The sequence below is a fragment of the Equus quagga genome, chromosome 7 (assembly GCF_021613505.1).
Source record: "Equus quagga isolate Etosha38 chromosome 7, UCLA_HA_Equagga_1.0, whole genome shotgun sequence".
NCBI lineage: Eukaryota > Metazoa > Chordata > Mammalia > Perissodactyla > Equidae > Equus > Equus quagga.
In genome coordinates this window covers 84,734,766-84,755,340 of record NC_060273.1, presented here as the reverse complement: position 1 = coordinate 84,755,340, position 20,575 = coordinate 84,734,766, and the positions used below count along the sequence as shown (strand labels likewise).

Below are 20,575 nucleotides of genomic sequence, written 5' to 3'. Positions count from 1 at the left end.
CACTCGAACTTAACCACTCAGCCACGGGGCCGGCCCCAGAAGGTATTTTACTATTAAATCTTTTAACCTATTAAGCAGTGGCACTTTTTTCTATTTAAAATTTTATTTTTAACAAATCTATTATCTGCTTTAGCTTTGAATAGTTTACTCTGAAAAATAGGTATGAACACAAAACCACTTCTCCAAATCAGGGGTCGGCAAACATTTTCTGTAAAGGGACAGATAGTAAGTGCTTTAGGCTTCGGCGGCCATACGGTCTCATGTGAAAGCAGCTGTAGACGATGTGTAAACAATGAGCATGGCCATTTAATAAAATTTTGTTTATGAAGACAGGTGGTGAGCTGGATTTGGCCAGCAGACTATATTTTGCCAACTCTTGCTCTAAATCATGCTTTTCCTGTCTTTTGAAGTTACAGAATCTTTATAGTTTTTAACTTTGGGGCTCCTGATCAAGGAATGATGGGTTTATTTTCAGCAAGATCATTTTAATAAGACAAGCAAAATATACACCAACTTGAAAACAACGATCCACGTTAATGGAAGAGAGTTCTGAAACAAGTAAATATTTAGGGTGAAATGTAGGCCATTATAATATGTCTCTGTCTTTTTCTTTATCACAATAAACAGTCAGTTCACACTCAGCAAAAAATGCCCCATTACAGGGTGAGAATGAAGTATATTTCATAAATAAAAAAGTCAAATTAAAAAATAGTCCTCATACAAATTTCTTATTTAAAAATGCAATGATTTCTAAAGCCTAATAATGCTTGAGAAAAACTCCACATTATCCTAATTTCCTAAAAAACCTAGGTTCCTAACATAGATGAAAGTCCCCACATAAAACTGAAACACCACATAAAATTTTAAAATGGTATACCCACTATCACAGATTTTTACAATTATAAATTCTAAAAGAACCCAGAACATACAGTATTCTGATTCAGCTATAAATAGGAGAAAAAAAATAATGCAAAGCTAACTAGGTATATGGCATACTTCCTCTGTTCGAACTGCTACCATAACTAAAAATGGCAAAATAAAAGGCATGCACTCAACTGCCTCAGGAATGTTAAACCATCTTTAGGTAGCATAGGTAGCAATCCGTTAATTTCTAGAACACTAAAAATAACTTACCTCTTCTCTTTTTCTTTTTCTCTCCATCTTCTCCAATCTCACCCTCTTCGTCATCATCTTCCTCTGACCCACTGATATCAGAGCCTGATATTTCTTCCCCTTGAATAAAAATTTAACACAAGTATTTTTATTCTGTACCAGGTCATTGGCTATTTAGGAAATGCCTATATCAACTTTCTTCATTAGGTTTTTGTTGCCCTAGACTTTAATATTCTTATACAGTATATGAGATACACTAACCTCAGAAATAGATATGATATACAACAGAGGCTTTATTTTTAAAGATCCTAAAGAGAAGTTAAATTCGGATCCATTTAAAATTCCACATGATTAGTTCAAGTACAGCTTTAAATATATATATAAATTACATGTTAGAGTTATTGTTTCAGTCTTTTAAAAATATGATCACTTTTGAGGAGCATTTTCTCCTCAGTTTTCCATTTAAGATTTTAAATAATTCATTCAACCTGTATATTTTTTAAGAACCATAACACTGTCATGTAATACAGAGATAACCCTCTTAGGACTACATAACAAGAAATACTTCAAAAGAAGAAGGGCTTATTTGTACAAAAATTATGTTAACTTAAAAAAATAAAATAAAGGAGAATAAACTAACATTAATCAGACCAGTACTATATCACCTTTAAAGCATTTAAAAATACTACTGTTCATGTATGAAATGTCTAAGAAAACAAAGGTAATTGGGGAAAAAAGAAGTAAAATATACACTAATCACAACAAGGTAATGTTTGAACCTGTAAATAAAGAATGGAAAAAGATCACAGAGTCTCGGGAGAATGAATTCATTAAAAATATTTTGTTCTTTAGGCCTAGAAACAATGGCACCCTGGTAGCAATGAGCACACCTAATGCCCAACTCTTGGTTTCTAAATACCATTCTCCACTGAAAAGAACCAGGGAGAAATAAATGATTTTAAGGCTAGGGTAGGGAAAACACAAAATGAGCCTAAAACATCTGTCATGCCAGAAAGTAAGGAAATGCTCAAAAAAACCTGGGGGGAGCAAGCTGAAAGGACAGAGAAACTCCCCTGAAGGATCTCCTAATGGCCAAAGCTGGAATAATTTGAAAAACAAAATAAATAATACCACTGTATTATAATCCACAGACTAAAATAAATATCCATGAGTCCATACTGACATAAATAAATAATTGAATAAACAAATAAGTGGGGGAGAAGGGACTGCTCTTCCTGAGAATTCCAGATAGTAAACATCAGAAGGAATGAAGAGAAGAGAAAGTCATTACTGAGCAAACGCTACAGAACTATTGTTGCAGGCAGGAACCCGTGATGGCTGCTAACATGAGTGGCAGAAAGTGTGATGAGAAAACAGGACCTTTGTATAGTCTCTACATATCTCCCCACAAGACACATATTACTTACGAAGGAAAAAATAAAATAGATTTATAGGAGAGAAACTTTGGAGAATAATTAAGAGAAAACTATAGACAAACCCAAACTGAGGAACATTCTACAAATATATGAACAGTACTCTTCAAAAGTGTCAAGATTGGGGCCGGCCCAGTGGCATAGCAGTTAAGTTCACATGCTCTGCTTCGGGAGCCCAGGGCTCACCAGTTCAGATCCTGGGTGCGGACCTAGGCACTGCTTATCAAGCCACGCTGTGGCAGGCATCCCACATATAAAATAGAGGAAGACAGGCACAGATGACGCTCAGGGCCAGTCTTCCTCAGCGGAAAGAGGAGGATTGGTGGCGGATGTTAGCTCAGGGGCTAATCTTCCTCAAAAAAAAAAAAAAAGATACAGACTGAGGAGACTAAAAAGACATGACTACTAAATGCAATGTGGTCCTAGATTGGATCCTGGACTAGAGAAAAAGGGCAAAAGAGGGAAAACTGTCAAAATTCAGGTAAGATCTGTAGACTGGTTAATAAGTTTGTATCGATGTAAATTTCCCAGTTTCAATAACTGTACTATGATTATGTAAGATGTTAACATTAGGGGAAGTTGGGTGCCAGGTATATAGGAACTCTCTCCTTACTATATCTGCAAGTTTTCTACAAGTCTAAAATTATTTCAAAATAAAAAGTTAAAAAAATTCTTTTAATGTTTTTGCCTACTTTTTAACTGTTTATATGATCAACTCTATTAACCAGATTATAGAACTCTGTTAACTGGATTATAAAAACAAATGCCATAAATAAAATGAAGTGTTAAAAATAAAGTCAGCATTACCACGTGTTCCAGAAATTCCACTTCTTGGAATATACCCAAAAGAACTGAAAGCAAGGACTTGACAAGGTATTTGTACACCTCCATTCATAGTATTATTATTCACAATAGCCAAAATGCAGAAGCAACCCAAGTGTCCACTGACGGATGAATGGATAAACAGATAAACAAAATGTGGTATATACAGACAGTAGATTATTAATCAGCCTTAAAAAAGGAAGAAAATTCTGACACATGCTACAATATGGATGATCCTTGAGGACAATATGCTAAGTGAAAGAAGCCAGACACAAAAGGACACATATTACATGATTCTACTTATATGAGGTACCTAGGATAGTCAAATTCAGAGAGATAGAAAGTAGAACAGTGGTTACTAGGGGCTGAAGGAGAGAGGAAGGTGAAGAGTTAGCATTTAATGGGTCCAGAGTTTCATTTTGGGATGACTAAAAAGTTCTGGACGTGGACGGTGGTGATGATTACAGAACAATGTGAACATACTTAATGCCACGGAACTATACATGTAAAAATAGTTAAAATGATAAATTTTGTTATATTTTACAATAAAAAATGTAAAAAAGTCAGCAAAATAAAGGTATGAACTCAACATTAACAAATCTAAGAAATTTTAAATCTTTAAAACATACTGACTATAAATACCACCTAGTGGTCACATTTAAAACACCAAATTTCATTATCTAAGAGGCAGCTCAATTACTGCTTTTCTTCAAGAATCTTATTTCAGCTTATTGAATCAGCACTTTCTCCGAACATCTGCGATGCTGGCATCTCTGGATTTCACATCTGATCTAAGCAGTTTCCCCAGTGACTGAAAAAGAGGCAGCTTCAAAGCCCTCTGTTTACCTGGCAAAGGAGCCCTGCGCCAATCAGATCTTGGCGTGACGGGGCAGAGAGTCACTGAACACGATGGTAGCTGGAAGTTCCTCACCCTCATGAACAAGGTCTTCAAACTTTCTAACCTTCTAACGTTATCTTGTTGGAAAAGAATTTCCAAAATAGAATCTCACGTTCAAATTTAAGTACGAAAGCACATTTTCAGGGTCATGTAACGAATTTTTACTATAGTAAACTTGGTTTACCCACGACTCTGATAGCTTTCTTTACTTCAAACAATCGTGACTGATATCTATCGCAAAGAACTCTGGTTGTTTTCACCTAAATACATATATGGCAGAAGTTGCTCTTATACAGAGAAAAATAAAAATTCATCATTTAATAAGGGGTCATATGAAATCTACAAAAGGTCATGGGGACTGAGATGGAGGTTTAAGTTAAATGAATTTTTTAAAATCACACATACAAATATATAATTTTACTTGAGCTTAACGTGAAAATGCTAACGTATGTAAGTATCAAGTTACCTTGCAGAAATATTCCTTTAAAGAGCAATGTTAGAGGCTCAAAGAATTTTTAATGGGTGGTTTTTATTAGAACACTGAACAGCTAAGCACCGTATTTTTAGCCGACATTAAGATGAATATTTTGAGAAAAAGTTACCTTCTTCAAGCTTTTTTTTCAGTTCTTCTATTTCTTTCTGAAACTGACGAAGCAAAGCATCCTTTGGATCTTCATTAATTCTAGCTTTATTTTTAATATTCTTGGCACGGTTAGCATATCGTAATGTACTGATAGTTTCATCATAATTGTAATCTGCTGGCCCAATATTTGCACACTGTTGAATTAGGAATAGAAAACAAAACATTTTACATTTCACACAGTTAAAATTAATACTACCATTACAAATATATCAGAAGGAATTTTTGAAGCATATTTCCACTCTGGCCTTCTTGAAAAAGACAGCATCAACCACGTTGGTTTCCAAACAACACTATTACGGGCTAGTACACATGGTGTACTAGAAAAGAATAACCACAAATCAAAAAAAGGAAAATAATAATAGTTTTTAAGATGTTATGCCTATCAATTATTGGCATAAACAGGAATCTTAAACTTGTCTAATGATAACTATACTACCAGTTAATTCTTACCATCATGGTTTTTGAATTTCCTCCTAAGGAATCCTGAAGAAGACGAGTCAATTTAGAGTTACGATAAGGCACATGAGTGCTTTTTCCATCAACCAAGGCAGAAATTACATTACCAAGGGTGGAAAGTGAAAGATTGATTTTTGTAGCTTCCTTTAGGCGCTGTCCAGTAGCTCCAGTTTTTGCCTGTCTTTCTGAACCCTAGCAATAAACAGAGACAGAAATAAAGCTAAAATAAGAAATACAGAATATTGTTCCCAAAGTTCAAAAAAAGAAGTAATTTAACCATAAAAAATTTGATTTGATATGTGGAATTCACTTCGAAATAATACAGGAAGGGAAGTGGCTGAGGATAGAGATGAAAGGCCGGGCCATGAACTGGTAACAGCTGAAGTTAGGTGATGGGTGCATGGGAGGTCATTATACTTACATCTGCTTTTGTATAGGTTTGAAATATTCCATAACAAATAATAAGTTAAACATATACACTAGTAAACAACTTAAAATCATATGTAAATCACATCTTTTCACTTGAACTTTTATTATAAAAGAAAAAGAAATCACAAGAGTTATTCCTTAAGTAGTATCCTGTTACTTACAGCAAGATCTACAAGATGGAGCTTTCCCATCCTGACATGCATGTTACCATCAACGCCTTTTTCACTGCATTCTATAGTAATCGTGAAGATGGCATGGGAACGGGAACTATGTTCATTCATATTAGTTGCACCAACAGAACCTTGAATAAAGGAAGGAAATTCTTAAAAAGTATAACAAGGAGTGCCCTTCAAAATAATAATCCAGAATGGTTTAAAATACTTAATTTCATCACAGCGAAAAGTCAGAGAGTATGGCTAAATCATAAAAGCATAGGTATATTTAGCCATTATTAGAAATTTATCTGACAACTTACGCTGATAACAAAAGAATTTGTAATGTTTCTCATATTAAAGAGGTAACTTTAGCACAATACTTAATTTCAATCCCAAAAACTAAAAAAAAATTTACATAAAAAAATACACGTCAATCTGAAAAATCACTGCGGTTTCAGCTGTCTCTAAAAATTATTATGTTCTGGGAGTCTAAACCACAGAAATACCTGCATATATGCATTAAATGATACAAGGATATTCAATGCAGCACTGTTTGCAACAGCGAGAGATCAGAAACAATCAAGAGGACAGTGGTTAATCAATTACAGAATAGTCATAGTGTGAATTACTAAGCAGTCCTTTAAAAAAATAGGGTAGACCTGTACGACATGAAAAGACACTCATAACAAATGTACTGAAAAAAAATAAAAGTTACAGGAATATATAGTATAATCCAATATCTGTAAACCAACAGCATCCATTCAAAATATACTATTTGTGTGTGCATAAATATTTTACCTGAATATATTGTGTAAAATAAGAAAAAGGTCTGTTGTTTTTAATAGGCATGCATTGGTTTTTCTCTGAAATTCCAAAGTATTTTAAAAGCATTGTTAATTTTACCCACTGCCAAAATTATCTTCCTACTATATATTCAGTCAGAACCTCTCCATACAAGCTTTGATTTTAGAATTTAAACATTGAAAGGGTATTCTTTATTAGCATATGGCTATATTAGAAGTCACATAACTAGAACATAAGTTGCACTGTAAAGAGAAGTAAAGCCCAATGAAAGAAGGTAAATGACAAAGTGGTGAAAGGAAATGCAAGGATTTGTGACTCTATACTATTTTTCTATTTTCTTTTAAATCAAATTCTGAATTTTTCCAAAAAATATGAAACCCTGTTAAATCTGACACCACTTCAAATCATCTGATCAGTAGTGACACACATACACGTTTCCAGAGTATTAGGTCTTATTTTACCTCCTGTTTTTTTCCACTTAACATTAGCTCCTACATATATTTCCATGTAAAAACAACTTGAAAACTTTAGTAAAATTGATTTTGCTATTCCCTTACTGAAAGATATTTGGGATCGTTTCCCATTCTAGGTCCTCAGAAGGACAACATGAGCACCTTTAAGCAGATACCTTTCTTTCTCTTTAGAATTATTTCCATAGGATGTATTTTCCAAACTGGAATTACCAGGTCAAAGGGTAGGAATAGTTTTATAACTATATGATTATTAAATCACACTGTAGCAGTGTTTTTCAATTTGGAGTGAGAAAGAACATGTAATTTGAAAAAAATCATATTAAATATTTTAATACTTATTGTTTTCGCAATATAAGTAAAGCATGCTATTTATGATTGTGATTTCTGGTTATGAAAACAAAGCAATGCAACCGACATGCTGTTAAAAGGGACCAACAGTGAACTCTACAATCCCTAAGAGAGAACAGCTGGCAGCAATCAAGTAGACTCCATGCTCCAACCTACAGACACATCACCTAACAGAAATAATAAACACTTTCATAGCTTTAATTTTTGTTGAAATATTTATTTTGGAACAAGAAAAAAATTAAGTTTTTATGTTTTCAACAGGATATGGAAAAATTTATCCCATACTCATGCCTGCATGTGTATAAACTCATGTATATATAATATTTACTGAGTACTGCTCATAATAGCAAGATTGAAAACAACTCAAAAGTCCATCAATAAAAGATTGGGTAAATAAATTATGTAGATTTATCCAATGAAATCTATATAGTTATTTAAAAATGCCTATACATGTACTCTTATGTGTTAATGTGAAATTATCTTCAAGGTAATATTGTTAATAAAGTACATTTACTATCATCTGACTCATAAAGAGGACAAGCACTCCCCTTAGAAACACACACCCCTGGGCACACACAGACAATATCAGGAAGGGCACAGGAGACACCAACGGAGGTGCCACCAGGCATAGGAACTAGGTGACTGGGACACAAGGGTAGGAGGAAACTTGCTTTTCAATGTATACTTTTGTGCCTTTTGAATTTTATACCACGTGCTTGGATTATCTATTCAAAAGATAATATTTTAAAGAAAAGGGTTATGGTTTAAGGGTTGAAAAACTCTGCTCTGCAGATGTATTAACCAATTTACAATGATACCCGCAATGTAAATTTATCTGACTAGCTTAAATTTGTGTTTTAGTTACTAGGCAGGCTGTGTATTTGTTCATGAGATGACTCACTTATTTTCTTAAATGTAAAATTAACTATTTCTATAGCATGATCACCTGTCAAAATTGATACAAATTTCATATTTGTATCAATTTTTCATCTATTTAGAACAGCAGCTTTTATGGCCACATTTCCCCCCTCTGCTATTTTCCTCTTGATAGTTATTTTACTATATATCAATATAATAAAGTTTGCACTTCTATGTTGGAATTTTTCTACTTGGATATTTGTACCAAATGTTTAATTCCTGGACTCAGTCTATTTACTAATGAAGAGTATTTTCCTCTCTGCTATCTTAGGTCTTCAAATCCTTTTATCTTCATTTCTCTCATTAGAATTTTTTCAGTTTTCCTTGAGCAAATCTCATACCAAATTAAATTAATTCTCAGGGAGTTAATGGGAGAGTCTGGTCACTATTGTGAATGGAATCTTACGCTAAACATCTTTTTAATTAAATAAGCGATACATGAACATATTCCTAGCATAAGAATTTTAAAAAGACAGACATATAAAAAGAAGTGATGGGGGCCAGCCAGGTGGCACAGCGGTTAAGATCGTGCACTCTGCTTCCAGGGCCTGGTTCTCTGGCTCGGATCCCAGGCGTGGACCTACACACTGCTTACCAAGCCGTGCCATGGCAGGCGTCCGACACGTAAAATAGAGGAAGATGGGCACAGATGTTAGCTCACAGCTAATCTTCCTCAAAAAAAAGAAAGAAAGCTCCCTAAATCCCTTTTCTCCAATCTTACTTCCCCTTCCCTAAAGGTAACCACTATTAAACGTCCTTTCATTTCGTATTTCATATACATACATGTGGACACACAAACAATGCCCAAATATATAGTTTAATAATTTGGCAGTACATACTGTCCTCTAGTTTGCTTTCTTTACACTTAATGATATACCTTGAAAATCTTTCAAGTCTCCACACGTAGTTCAACTCGGTTTTTTTCTTTACAGCTTCATTATAGTCCACAGTATTTTTGTACTATAATTTACCTAAGCAATGTTTTATAGATAGTTATTTAGATGGTATCAAACTTTTTGCTATTTCAAATAATGTTGTAACAAGGTTTTCCTCGTTTACATCTAAAAATATTTTTCTAGACTATATAGCTAGAATTAGAAACACTGAGTCAAAATGAACGCACTTTTAAAATTTCAACAGATACTGGTACACTGCCCTTCAAAAAGGCCGTACCACTTTACATTCCCATCACCAGTGCCCATTTCTTCAAAGCCTCACTAACACAGAAATCCTTTCATCCAAACCAATGGGTAAAACCTCTCTCACTATTGTTTTAATATGCATTTTCCTATTACTTGTGAAGTTGAAGATCCTTTCAAATGCTTATTGCTGTGTATAGTTCTGTGAATAACATATTCATATATATCTTTTGCCCATTTTCCTGTTAAAATTCCGTCTTTTTCTTTCTATTACTTGGTTTATAAGAATCCAATTTTTTCTTTTTGGTGAGGAAGATTGGCCCTGAGCTAACATCCGTTGCCAATCTGCCTCTCTTTGCTTGAAGAAGATTGTTGCTAAGCTAACATCTGTGCCAGTCTTCCTCAATTTTGTATGTGGGATGCCGCCAAGCACGGAATGATGAGCGGTGCATAGGTCTGTGCCTAGGATCCGAACCTGCAAACCCCAGGCTGCCAAAGAGGAGCATGTGAACTTAACTACTACACCACTGGGCCAGCCCCTGACAATTGATTTTTTAAATTTTTTGTTTAGTTTCCCTGACTTTGTTAGATTTATAGTCTAGTCATAAAAACAAAAAAAAAGGTTTACTTCTTATGTTCCTATCTTAAATACCTTTAACCTCTAATTGCTGTTAGCAGCAGGCCTGGGGCATCTGTGTATTAAATATTATTGAAGCTTTTCATTCTTTAGACAAAACTTGAAATAATTACTAAAAAGAATGACAATATTTTTAATTTTATTTTGCTTTTCTTGTCAACAAAGAGGAGGCAGTATAGTGACTGGTTAATGGTGAATAATGGCCTAGATTTAAATACTCGCTCTGCAACTTATTAAGTATTATATAACCTTAGATAAGTTACTCAAATTAAGTCTCAGTTTCCTTAATCACAAAATAGAAATTTAACACCTTCATAGTCCATCGTGAGGGTTAAAACAGATCATTCTTACAAAGCACTTAGCATAAGCATTTGCCACATAGTGAGTGCTCAATAAACATTACCAACATTATTACAGCAAACAAGAGACAGCCATATGAGAATTTCAAAGATACAGAACTATTACTAAGAAACAAAATTTGGGTCAGCACGGAAAGCAATCTGTAATACCTTTCATTCACATATGCTCTCTACATAGTAAACAACCAAAGAGGAAGGGTTTTCAAGAAACCTAAAAATCCAGTCTCTACAGGGCCAAGTGCCATAGCAATTTGACTTCTAAACCAGCCCACTCAACACACTGCAATCATGCACTACACTTACGATTTTTGTGGCCTAGTGTCATAATTCTATCCATGTCATCAGCATTATTTACCACGTAAGCTGATAAATCTTTGATATAAACTCCCACATCAGGTCTTTCTTTAACCTGAAAAAAACAAAGAGATAAGACTTTGTGCATATATGCATAATTCTTCCAGTCATTTACTGAACATCTACTAGGTGTTGCACACTCTGCTAGATAGTGAGCATACTGTGATGCACAAGGCAGACACAGTCTCTACACTTGTGGAGGTGACAGTCTACAGGGAGAACACGCAAATGAATAATTACACAAAAAGTTATTTTGTTTCAATTGTGATAATGCTATGAAGAAAAAAAATACAGAACGGAATGAAAATACAATACAGACGGACTTAAGTTAGTGAAGCAGGGACAGGATACGCATCCCCAAGGTGCTGTCTAAGCTAAGATTTGAAGAAATAGGAGGCAGCCAGTCTGGGTTGGGGTAGGAGGAAAAAGTATGTGCAAAGATCCTGAAATGGGAAAAAATTAGGCACTTAGAAAAAATAAAAAAGAAACAAAAAAAGCCAGAGTGGCTGGAAAGAAGACGCTGGGGGAACAGGTGGGATGTCTGGCTATAGAGGCAGACAGACGTAACAGTAAGCACAGTTAATGGTCTTTATCTTCACAGCAATTTGAAACCCCTGGAGGATTTCAAACAGTTGAATGAAATAATGAGATCTACGGCATCCATGTAAAAATATTACCTTTCTGTGCGTAATTTTATGAGAACTTTTACCAAATTTGAAACATGTATTTAGGATAGATTTACCTAAAATACAGATGCTATTAGAAATACAAAATTCACTTTGGAAGGCCCTAGAAGTCACTTCCACAAGTCAAGAGAATAAAGTGAAACTGAGGCAGAGGCCTGTGGCTGCCAGTGAGGAGAGCCATTTGACAGGTAGTAAGACCTAGACAAAGACAACAAAGAAAAGTTTAAAAAACAATCTCAGAGACAAAAGTCGCAACGGTGGACACTCCAAATTCCAGGTGTTGATTTTAGATCTAGTTGGGGCGTTCTGGGTTTTTTGATCTCTTTTATAACAATTTATAAGATGTATTTATACATTAGGAAAAATTATCCTTTTTCTGTCATAGGATATAAACTAAGCCCTAATTTTTTAGTAGAAAAGGAGGGTGTTGGTCTGTATAAACCAGTGGGTTCCAAACTGTGCTCTGAGAAGCCCTAGAGGGTCCATGGTGGCACTGAGGGGCCACTGTGGGAGTGTGGGGGTCTCCAGGCCCAGACAAGTTCTAAAGAGAACTTCACTCTCATGTATGTCACACATCGCGCTTCCACATCGGTTTACTTTGATGAAAATGTTTAAATGCTTTAAACCTTTTAACAGGTTTGAAAAGTACTGGTCTATATCAACACTTCTCAGAAAATCTATGGTAAAGAACAATGCGTATATTTCTAATCTGGGATGTTGACATTTCTGAAAAATACCAAAATCATGCATTTTAATGCCATGGTGATGTCAAATTGCTTTAAAAGTTTTTAAGCATTTACTCTCACTTTCTGTAGTCATCTCATTGCAAACTGGAAACATTCTTCAAACTGGCATCAGTCTGCAAAGTCTCAGGTTGTTTCCAATCACAATATAATATTACTTCAAAATTCAATTAATAAGTATAGATAAACTGATTAGATATGAAAGATGAAGGAATCAAATATGATTCCAAATTTATAAAAGTGTAAAAACTTGGGTGGTAATACTATCAAAAAATTTTTATCATAAAAACGGAAATTTAATTTCTCTAACAAATACACAGTTTATAACACTACAACAATGGATCTCAAGGTGAGCAGTCACTCCCCTGCCCAGAACGTTTTAGAAATTTCTGGGGGAGTTTCTGGTTCACTTGAGGATGCTTTTAGCATCCACAGGCAGGGGCCAGAGATACTAAACATTCTGAAATGGGGGGAATCTCTCAATCAATGAAGAACTGCCCCACTCAGTTTTGAAAGTCTTACCAGATGTTCACATGGGTGAAAAAAAAATTTATAATTACCTGAGTCTAGACCCTAATTCTATTTTACATGTAAAAACAAAGTGGTTTTCCATGGTAATAATAATAATATAGGAATCCAGGAAAACTGAGGAAAGAACTACTTTATTTTGCTCAGAACTCTACCAAGAGCTAGTCACTATTTTAAAAGATCATGTTACTAACAATAACACCAATCAAGGTGTTTAGATCACCAATACAACATACTTGTAACAGTCCGCATTTGTAGCTATTGCAGTCATGATGATTACATATGCCTTTGACCACTTCATTACGTCATCAAGTACGGTCACATCTGAGCATTTATATATTGAAACACTAGCATTTACTTTTTAAGTACTTTTATTCTTCTTTATATTACAATTGGGTAGTATATTGATATTTTAAAAATTATGTATATAGATATATTTTTATCATCTATGAATTTCAGGAGAGTCAAAGAGACATTAAAAAATATATGTAATAAAAAAGGGGCATTGGGTTTAATACGGTTGAGAACCACTGACAAGATTATTTCTGAGAATAAATCTGATCTATAATTACTGGTACAAAAATGGAAATGCTTTTTCCAAATGATTTTTATTCTAATAATTTGTGCAATGAAACAATAAACTTTTAAAAGGTAAAAGTATAGAATTAACCAAGTATCCATCAAAACTAAAGATGAAAACCAGCAAAAAAGCAACATCTCTACATTTGCTATGCACACATTATCATTATAGAACAAGCCTTCATTAAGGTCCAACAAACAAATAATCCCTAAGCCTGAATATACTGCTCCAAAGCTGAGTTTACATAGTAAACTTACGAAGAAAAAAGCTAACATTTATTGAATACTCTATTATGTGCAAGCACTGATTTACATACTTTGTATTAACTTGTCAATGCTGGCAATAATCCCATGAAGTAGATATTATTATTATTTCCATTTTCATGTGGCAAAACTAAGGCTCATAGAGATTAAGTAACTTGCTCACGAGATCAGAGCCAAAATTCAAGCTAAGATGGTAGGACCGTGGAAACCACCCTCATAACCCTAGGTGATACCGCCATTCACCTGCCACGTGACCTTGAGCAAGTCAGGAAACTCCTCTAGTTTCAGTTTTCACATCAACAAAACTGAACTGCTGGGAAGATTAAACGAAATAAAGTATGTACTACTATCACAAGAACTATTACAATTCAATAACAAAAAGATAACCCAATTAAAAACAGGCAAAGGATCTGAACAGATATTTCTCCAAAGAACATACACAAATGACCAAAAAGCATGTGAAAAGATGTTCAACATCATTAGCCATTAGGGAAAATGGAAATCAAGCTCACAATGAAACACCACTTTACACCCACTAAAATGGCTAAAATAAAAGACAATAAGTGTTGGTGAGGATGTGGAGAAACTGGAACCTTCATACACTACTCATGGGAATGTAAAATGGTAGAGCCACTATGGAAAACAGTCTGGCAGTTCCTCAAATGGTTAAAAATGGAGTTACCACACGAGACAACAATTGCACTCACAGATAGACAGCCAAGAGAATTGAAAAAATATATCCACACAAAAACTTGTACAAGAATGTTCATAACGGCATTATTCATAATACACAAAAAGTAGAAACAACCCAAATGTTTAACTGATGAAGTAATCAATAAAATGTGGTATATCCATACAATGGATTATCATTCAGCAAGAAATGAAGAACTGATACATGCAATATCATGGCTGAACCCCATGAAAAATTATGTTAAGTGAAAGAAGCTAGTCACAAAGGACCACACACTGTATTATTCCTTTATATAGTATATCCAAAATAGGCAAGTCTACAGAGACAGAAAGCAAATTACTGGTTGCCAGAAGGTGGGGAGAAGGGGGAATGGGGAGTGACTCCTAATGGCCATGGCGTTCCTTTTTAGGGTAATGAAAATGTTCTAGAATTAGACAGTGGTGATGGTTGCATAACTTTGTGAATATACTAAGCACCACTAAATTGTACACTTTAAAAGGGTGAATATTATGTTATGTGAATTATATCTCAATTTAATAAAATAATGAATGTGAATCCGCTACCTGTGTCAGTTAACAGCATAATGTACCAATTCACAACTTTTGTGATTATCTGACATTATGCATATAATATACTCTCACATTTCCCTTTTCTAAGATGCATGATAAAAATCTTTGGTGTCAATCTGTTACCCAAAAGTGTACAAACTAGAATTTCTCAGTCAGGAAGTTTGGTCTTTCCTTCAGGTGAAAGATTGATTGCAAACACTAATATTTTTGACTACATTCATGATTAGTCTTAATATCTATATTTTCAACACTTTAAAAATTTCTGACTTAAAATTAATTGTGGAGTACTCTTGGGCATTCATACCAGAGAATGAAAGCTTAAATTCACATAAAAGTCTGTGCGTAAATGTTCATAACTGCTTTATTCATAATAGCCAAAAACTATGAACAGCCTCGATGTCCTCAACAGATGAATAGTTACACAAACTGTGGTCCGTGCACATACCGTGCAACACTACTCAGCAGTAAAAAGGGTGAACCATCAATACACTCAACGACTTGGACAGATCTCCAGGGAGCTGTGCCAAGTGAAAAAAGCCAATCCCCAAAAGTTACATATGGTATGGTTATATTCATATAACACTTCTGAAATGACAAAATTTCAGAATTGGAAAGCAGACTAGGGGTTGTCAGGGGTTAGGGATGGGACAGAGGAGAGTTCAGGAGAGAGGCAGATGTGGTTATAAAAGGGCAACATGAGGCATCCCGGTGATGGAGCGGTTTAGTATGTGGTAGTAGATACACCAATCTATATATGTGATAAAATAGTAGAACACAAAGGAATAGGAGAAAAACTGGGGGCACTTGAATAATATCTTTGGACTGTATCAACATCAATATCCTGGTTGTGATACTGTACAACAGCTTTGTAAAATGCTACTATTGGGGAAAACTGTGTAATGGGTAATCTCTATTATTTCTTACAACCACATGTGAATGTATACTTAATAAAAATTTTAATTAAAAAAAAACAAAGTTCAATGTATATAGTATGCTACTTTTAGAGTAAAAATAAAATTATATTTGCTTGTTCTTACATAAAGGAACACCGAAAGTGGTTATCTTAGGGTGGGGAGAAATGGGGCAGATAGGGTAGGAACAAGACTTTTCAATGCATAAATTTTTACAATATTTTTATGTTTGAACCATGTGATCATATTACATACTCAAAAAATAAGTAAAATATTAAAAGTACCTTTTGTACAAAAATGACCTTAATGTTAGTAAACATTCTCTTTTTTTATGCGTTTTTTTTTTGGTGAGGAAGATTGGCCCTGAGCTAACATCTGTTGCCAATCTTCCTATTTTTTTTTCCCCTCCCCAAAGTCCCAGTACATAGTTGTTATATCCTAGTTGTAAGTCATTCTAGTTTTTCTGTGTGCCATGCCACCACAGCATGGCTTAATGAGTGGTGTATAGGTCCCCACCCAGGATCCGAACTGGTGAACCCCGGGCCACTGAAGCAGAGCATGCGAACTCAACCACTCGGCCACGGGGCCAGCCCCTAGTAGTCTATTGCTTTGGAAAGCACACCAATTTCAATTATCCTTACCTCTAACCTCTGTGTCTGATCCTTGCCCAAAAGGTCACGAACTTCTTCGTTATATATTTCCAAATAAGACACCCGAACCAAAAATCTATGAATAAAACATCATTTTTAAAAACATAAAAAACAGTGAAATAGTTATAAGAACAGTTTTAAAATGTGTTTATAAAATTTGTACTTATATGCCTTTCTTATGCTTGAGCTTCTCAATATTAGAATATAAAAGAATTTTCTTTTACCTTGTATCACCCTCTGCTTTTGCAATATGACCAAATATGTGAGCAAATGAATTTGGAATGATTCCTCTAAGTTCAGGAACAGCTCGAACACCTTCCATGGTAAAAGTTTTGCCTGTTCCAGTTTGTCCATATGCAAATATAGTCCCTGAAAATGACAAAAAGAATCAATCACTTTTCAGAGTCTAATGTTACAGAACAATAGCTCTTAAAATTAATTTCTTTGACACTGTGATGTGATTTCTTCCCTAGATTTGAAATGCATTCTGATAAATTTCACCTTTATTATCCACAACTACAATATATACTCTGTGCCACACGAGCAAAGCACTGTTAAAGCACTAGAGTCAATGAGATGTTCCTAATTACTAACAAAAAGTACCCCAAACCCTAAATGCAAAATCTTACATTATAGGTAATTATAAGAAACTTCTTGTAATGTGTATATTAATTAATGTGGACGTCAAATTGGAGAAGGTACTATAACTACAACAAAAGAATACAGGTTCCAGAGTGGAAAGACCTCAGTACGAATCCACGTATCTGCCAATTTTTAGCCACATGACCTTAGACAAGTACCTATCCAGACACTGTCTCCTCAATGGTAAAATGGAGATAAGAATAACTACCTTATATCGATAGTAAGAACCCAATGAAACAATTTACTTCAAGCAACCAACACGATGCCTGGTGTATATAGTACACATAAACGGTAGCATTTCTCTTCTTAATCTTAACATAAGTTCATTATTTAAAAAAAATTTTTTTAAGTAACAGCTGTAAGGAATGGGGGAGTTAAAACAAGGCGACAATACCATGATTACAGGTAATTACAGACACAACTTAAACTTTCTAAATATCTAAATTCATTCATTCAACAACTATTTACCACACAGCTGAGCCTGGCATTGGGCTAGGCAGGACACAGTGACAAACAAGACAAATACAATCCTTAATCTCATGGTGTGTAATCTCCGGGAGGAGATACTGGTTGAAGAATTACAAGCAGGATGAGAGTTAGGAATGAGAAACACAGAGTTCTAGAAGGGAGTAAGGGAAATAATCTAAGCAGGAGAACTGATGCAGGAGGAAAGGGGAGGAGTCAGGGAAGGCTTTCCAGAAGAGGTAAGGTTTAAGATACAAACTGATATATGAGTAAGAACTAATAGGAACAGAGTGAATAGCAAGAGACAAGAAAGAGAGTGGAGATTTTGAGGAAATAAAATGAGACCAGAATGGAAGAAACAGAAGGAAAGGAAGGTGGATGCAGATAGAGCTAAAGAAGCTGGCGCAGAGCCATGAAGATCATGTTAAGGCTTTTAGAGCTTCTCCTAAAAGCAAAGTGAAGCCACAGAATGATTTTTCAATCAGAGGAGTGACATCATGTTCACCATAGCTATACTGTGTACAAAGAATTGGAAGAAAGCAAGAGAAAATGTGAAGAAACCCGTTAGAGGGCTGGAATAGTTAGCCAGGTGAGAGATGATATTGACAAAAGAAGGGAATGAGAAAGGTGGAAGGATGTCAGAGATATTTAGCAGTTAGAATAGACAGGACTTAGGAAATAACTAGCTGTAAGGGGACCAGGGAAAAGGAAAAACTGAGGATGACTTCCAAATTTCTGGCTTGAACAAGGGGCTAAACAGCTATGCTATGTATGGAGATGGTGAATACCACTAGGAGAAATAAGGGTTTAAAAGGGAAGATCATGAACTCAATCTGGAGCATGCTGAGTTTTAAGTGCCTAGGATACACCCAAATGGATGTGTCAAGCAAGCAGGGGGATGGATGAGATTCATCTGCCAACTGGATCCAGGGAGTGGATGAGACTTCCTCAGGAGACAGTGTAGAATAAGGATAGCCTAGGAAGTGACAGCATGAATGAAAAAGGTCTCTCAACTACTACCACTCTATTCAGTTAACTTCAAATGTTGTCATCATTTTCAGATTCTTATGAAAATAAATTAATCATAACAGAAGCCATTTTTTACACATGGGAATAAAAAAGTCTTAATTTTTCTAACTCACTAAATATTTCAAATTCTGCCATTAAGAATATAACTTATTGCATTCAAAGGAGCTGAAAATAACATGAACTCACAGACTGCATTTTAGAACAGACACAACAGCTATCGGTTACTGATCAAATGCAATGCACTAGGCTATGTCCTCTATATGCATCCTTATTTAATTCTCACCCTAATCCTAAGAGCTAGGCACTATTTATATTCCCACAGTTTACTTGAGGGAAACAAAGGCTTAGAAAGGCTGAGGTACTTGCTCAATGTCATAGTAAGAGGTAGAAACAAGATCTGAACACAGTCCATTTGGCTCCAGAGTCCACAATTTTTACCAGTATGTAATGGCCACCAAAAATTTTTAACTCAAAATTAATTCTTAATGCAATTTCTATGAATGCATTAAACATATGAAGATAACTAATTTAAAAAGGATATTAATCTAATTATCTTAGAGCTGAAAAAGAAAGAGCAGGACTCCCCCAAAATAAAAGAATCTCATTTCATTTTCAGAGTGAGACTCCAAATTTCTCGTTTTTAAATGTCAAACTTAACAAATCTAACGCTATCGTTCCCTTCGATATAAACTTTTCGTAAAACTTTACTTTTTAAAAACTAAAAATGACCTGAAATTTTACCCAGTCTCATTTCCTGACTATATATTAAAAATGGCAGAAGGTCCACAAAAAAAACCTACACACGGATGTTTATGGCACATTTATTCATAATTGCCAAAACCTGGAAGCAACCAAGATGTCCTTCAGCAGGTGAATAAATAAACTGTGGTACATCAGGAAATGGAATCTTATTCAGCACTAAAAAGATATGAGCTATCAAGCCTTAAAAGACATGGGGAAAACTTAAGCGCATATTACTAAGTGAAAGAAGCTAATCTGAAAAGGCTACATACTGTGTAATTCCAACTATATGATATTCTGGAAAAGGCAACACTACGGAGACAGTAAAAAGATCAGTGGTTGCCGGGGTTTAGGTGGGTGGGAGGGATGAAGAGGCAGAGCACAGAGTGAAGTTCTTCTGCACGATACAATGGTGGACACGTCACTATATATTTGCCAAAACCCACAGACTGTACCTCACCAAGAGCAAAACCTAATGTAAACTACAGACTTTGGTTGATAATGATGTGCCAACATAGGGTCATCAATTGCAACAAACGTACCACTGTGGTGTAGGCTGTCCACGGGCGGGGGGTGGCCTGTGCATGTTTAGAGACAAGGGATACATGGAGACTCTCTGTACTTTGCTCAGTTTTGCTGTGAACCTAAAACTGCTCTAAAAAATCAAGTTCAGTAATTAAAAAATACTTTTTCAAATGGCAGAAGGATTATGTACTTGTTATTGAGAATCCAAAGTTATAGCTAAACCACATTTGACTACTGCAGAGTGAACTGCTTTATATGTTATAGCATTCCTAATTTTTGTCCTTTTTCAAAATGTTTTTCTATTTGTTACTATCAACAATTTTCAGTCAGCGTAATACACTGGAAAATAGGTGAAAAGTCCCTTGACATTCACCTACCACTCTGTATAACATTTATTTTTTTAAAATACATAATTCTGTTAATTCAAAATTAAATTAGTGACACTTCTGTTTCCAACAAAGATGGAGTAAAAAGGACCAGATTTACCCTCCTGGTTGAAACAAAAAGCAGTCAAAATATATGGAACAACAGTTTTTAAGACAATGGACATCTGTCAACAAAGGGCTGTGAT

The 20,575-nt window shown here is 35.0% G+C and overlaps 1 protein-coding gene across 4 annotated transcripts in view; it reads right to left on the bottom strand.

Moving 5' to 3' along the window:
* KIF3A (kinesin family member 3A) overlaps positions 1-20,575 on the bottom strand; it is a 46,406-nt gene that overhangs the window by 14,829 nt on the left and 11,002 nt on the right. For all 4 annotated transcript variants that reach the window (XR_006889484.1, XM_046667862.1, XM_046667863.1 and 1 more), the window contains exons 3-9: positions 16,827-16,971; positions 16,594-16,678; positions 10,931-11,036; positions 5,956-6,095; positions 5,360-5,557; positions 4,869-5,043; positions 1,135-1,233 (exon numbers count right to left, since the gene is read on the bottom strand). Coding sequence is in view for 3 of the 4 variants with exons in the window: in XM_046667862.1 (XP_046523818.1) it covers positions 1,135-1,233; positions 4,869-5,043; positions 5,360-5,557; positions 5,956-6,095; positions 10,931-11,036; positions 16,594-16,678; positions 16,827-16,971 (948 nt within the window). In the remaining variant the exon portion in view is untranslated. The remainder of the gene's footprint in view (positions 1-1,134; positions 1,234-4,868; positions 5,044-5,359; positions 5,558-5,955; positions 6,096-10,930; positions 11,037-16,593; positions 16,679-16,826; positions 16,972-20,575) is intronic.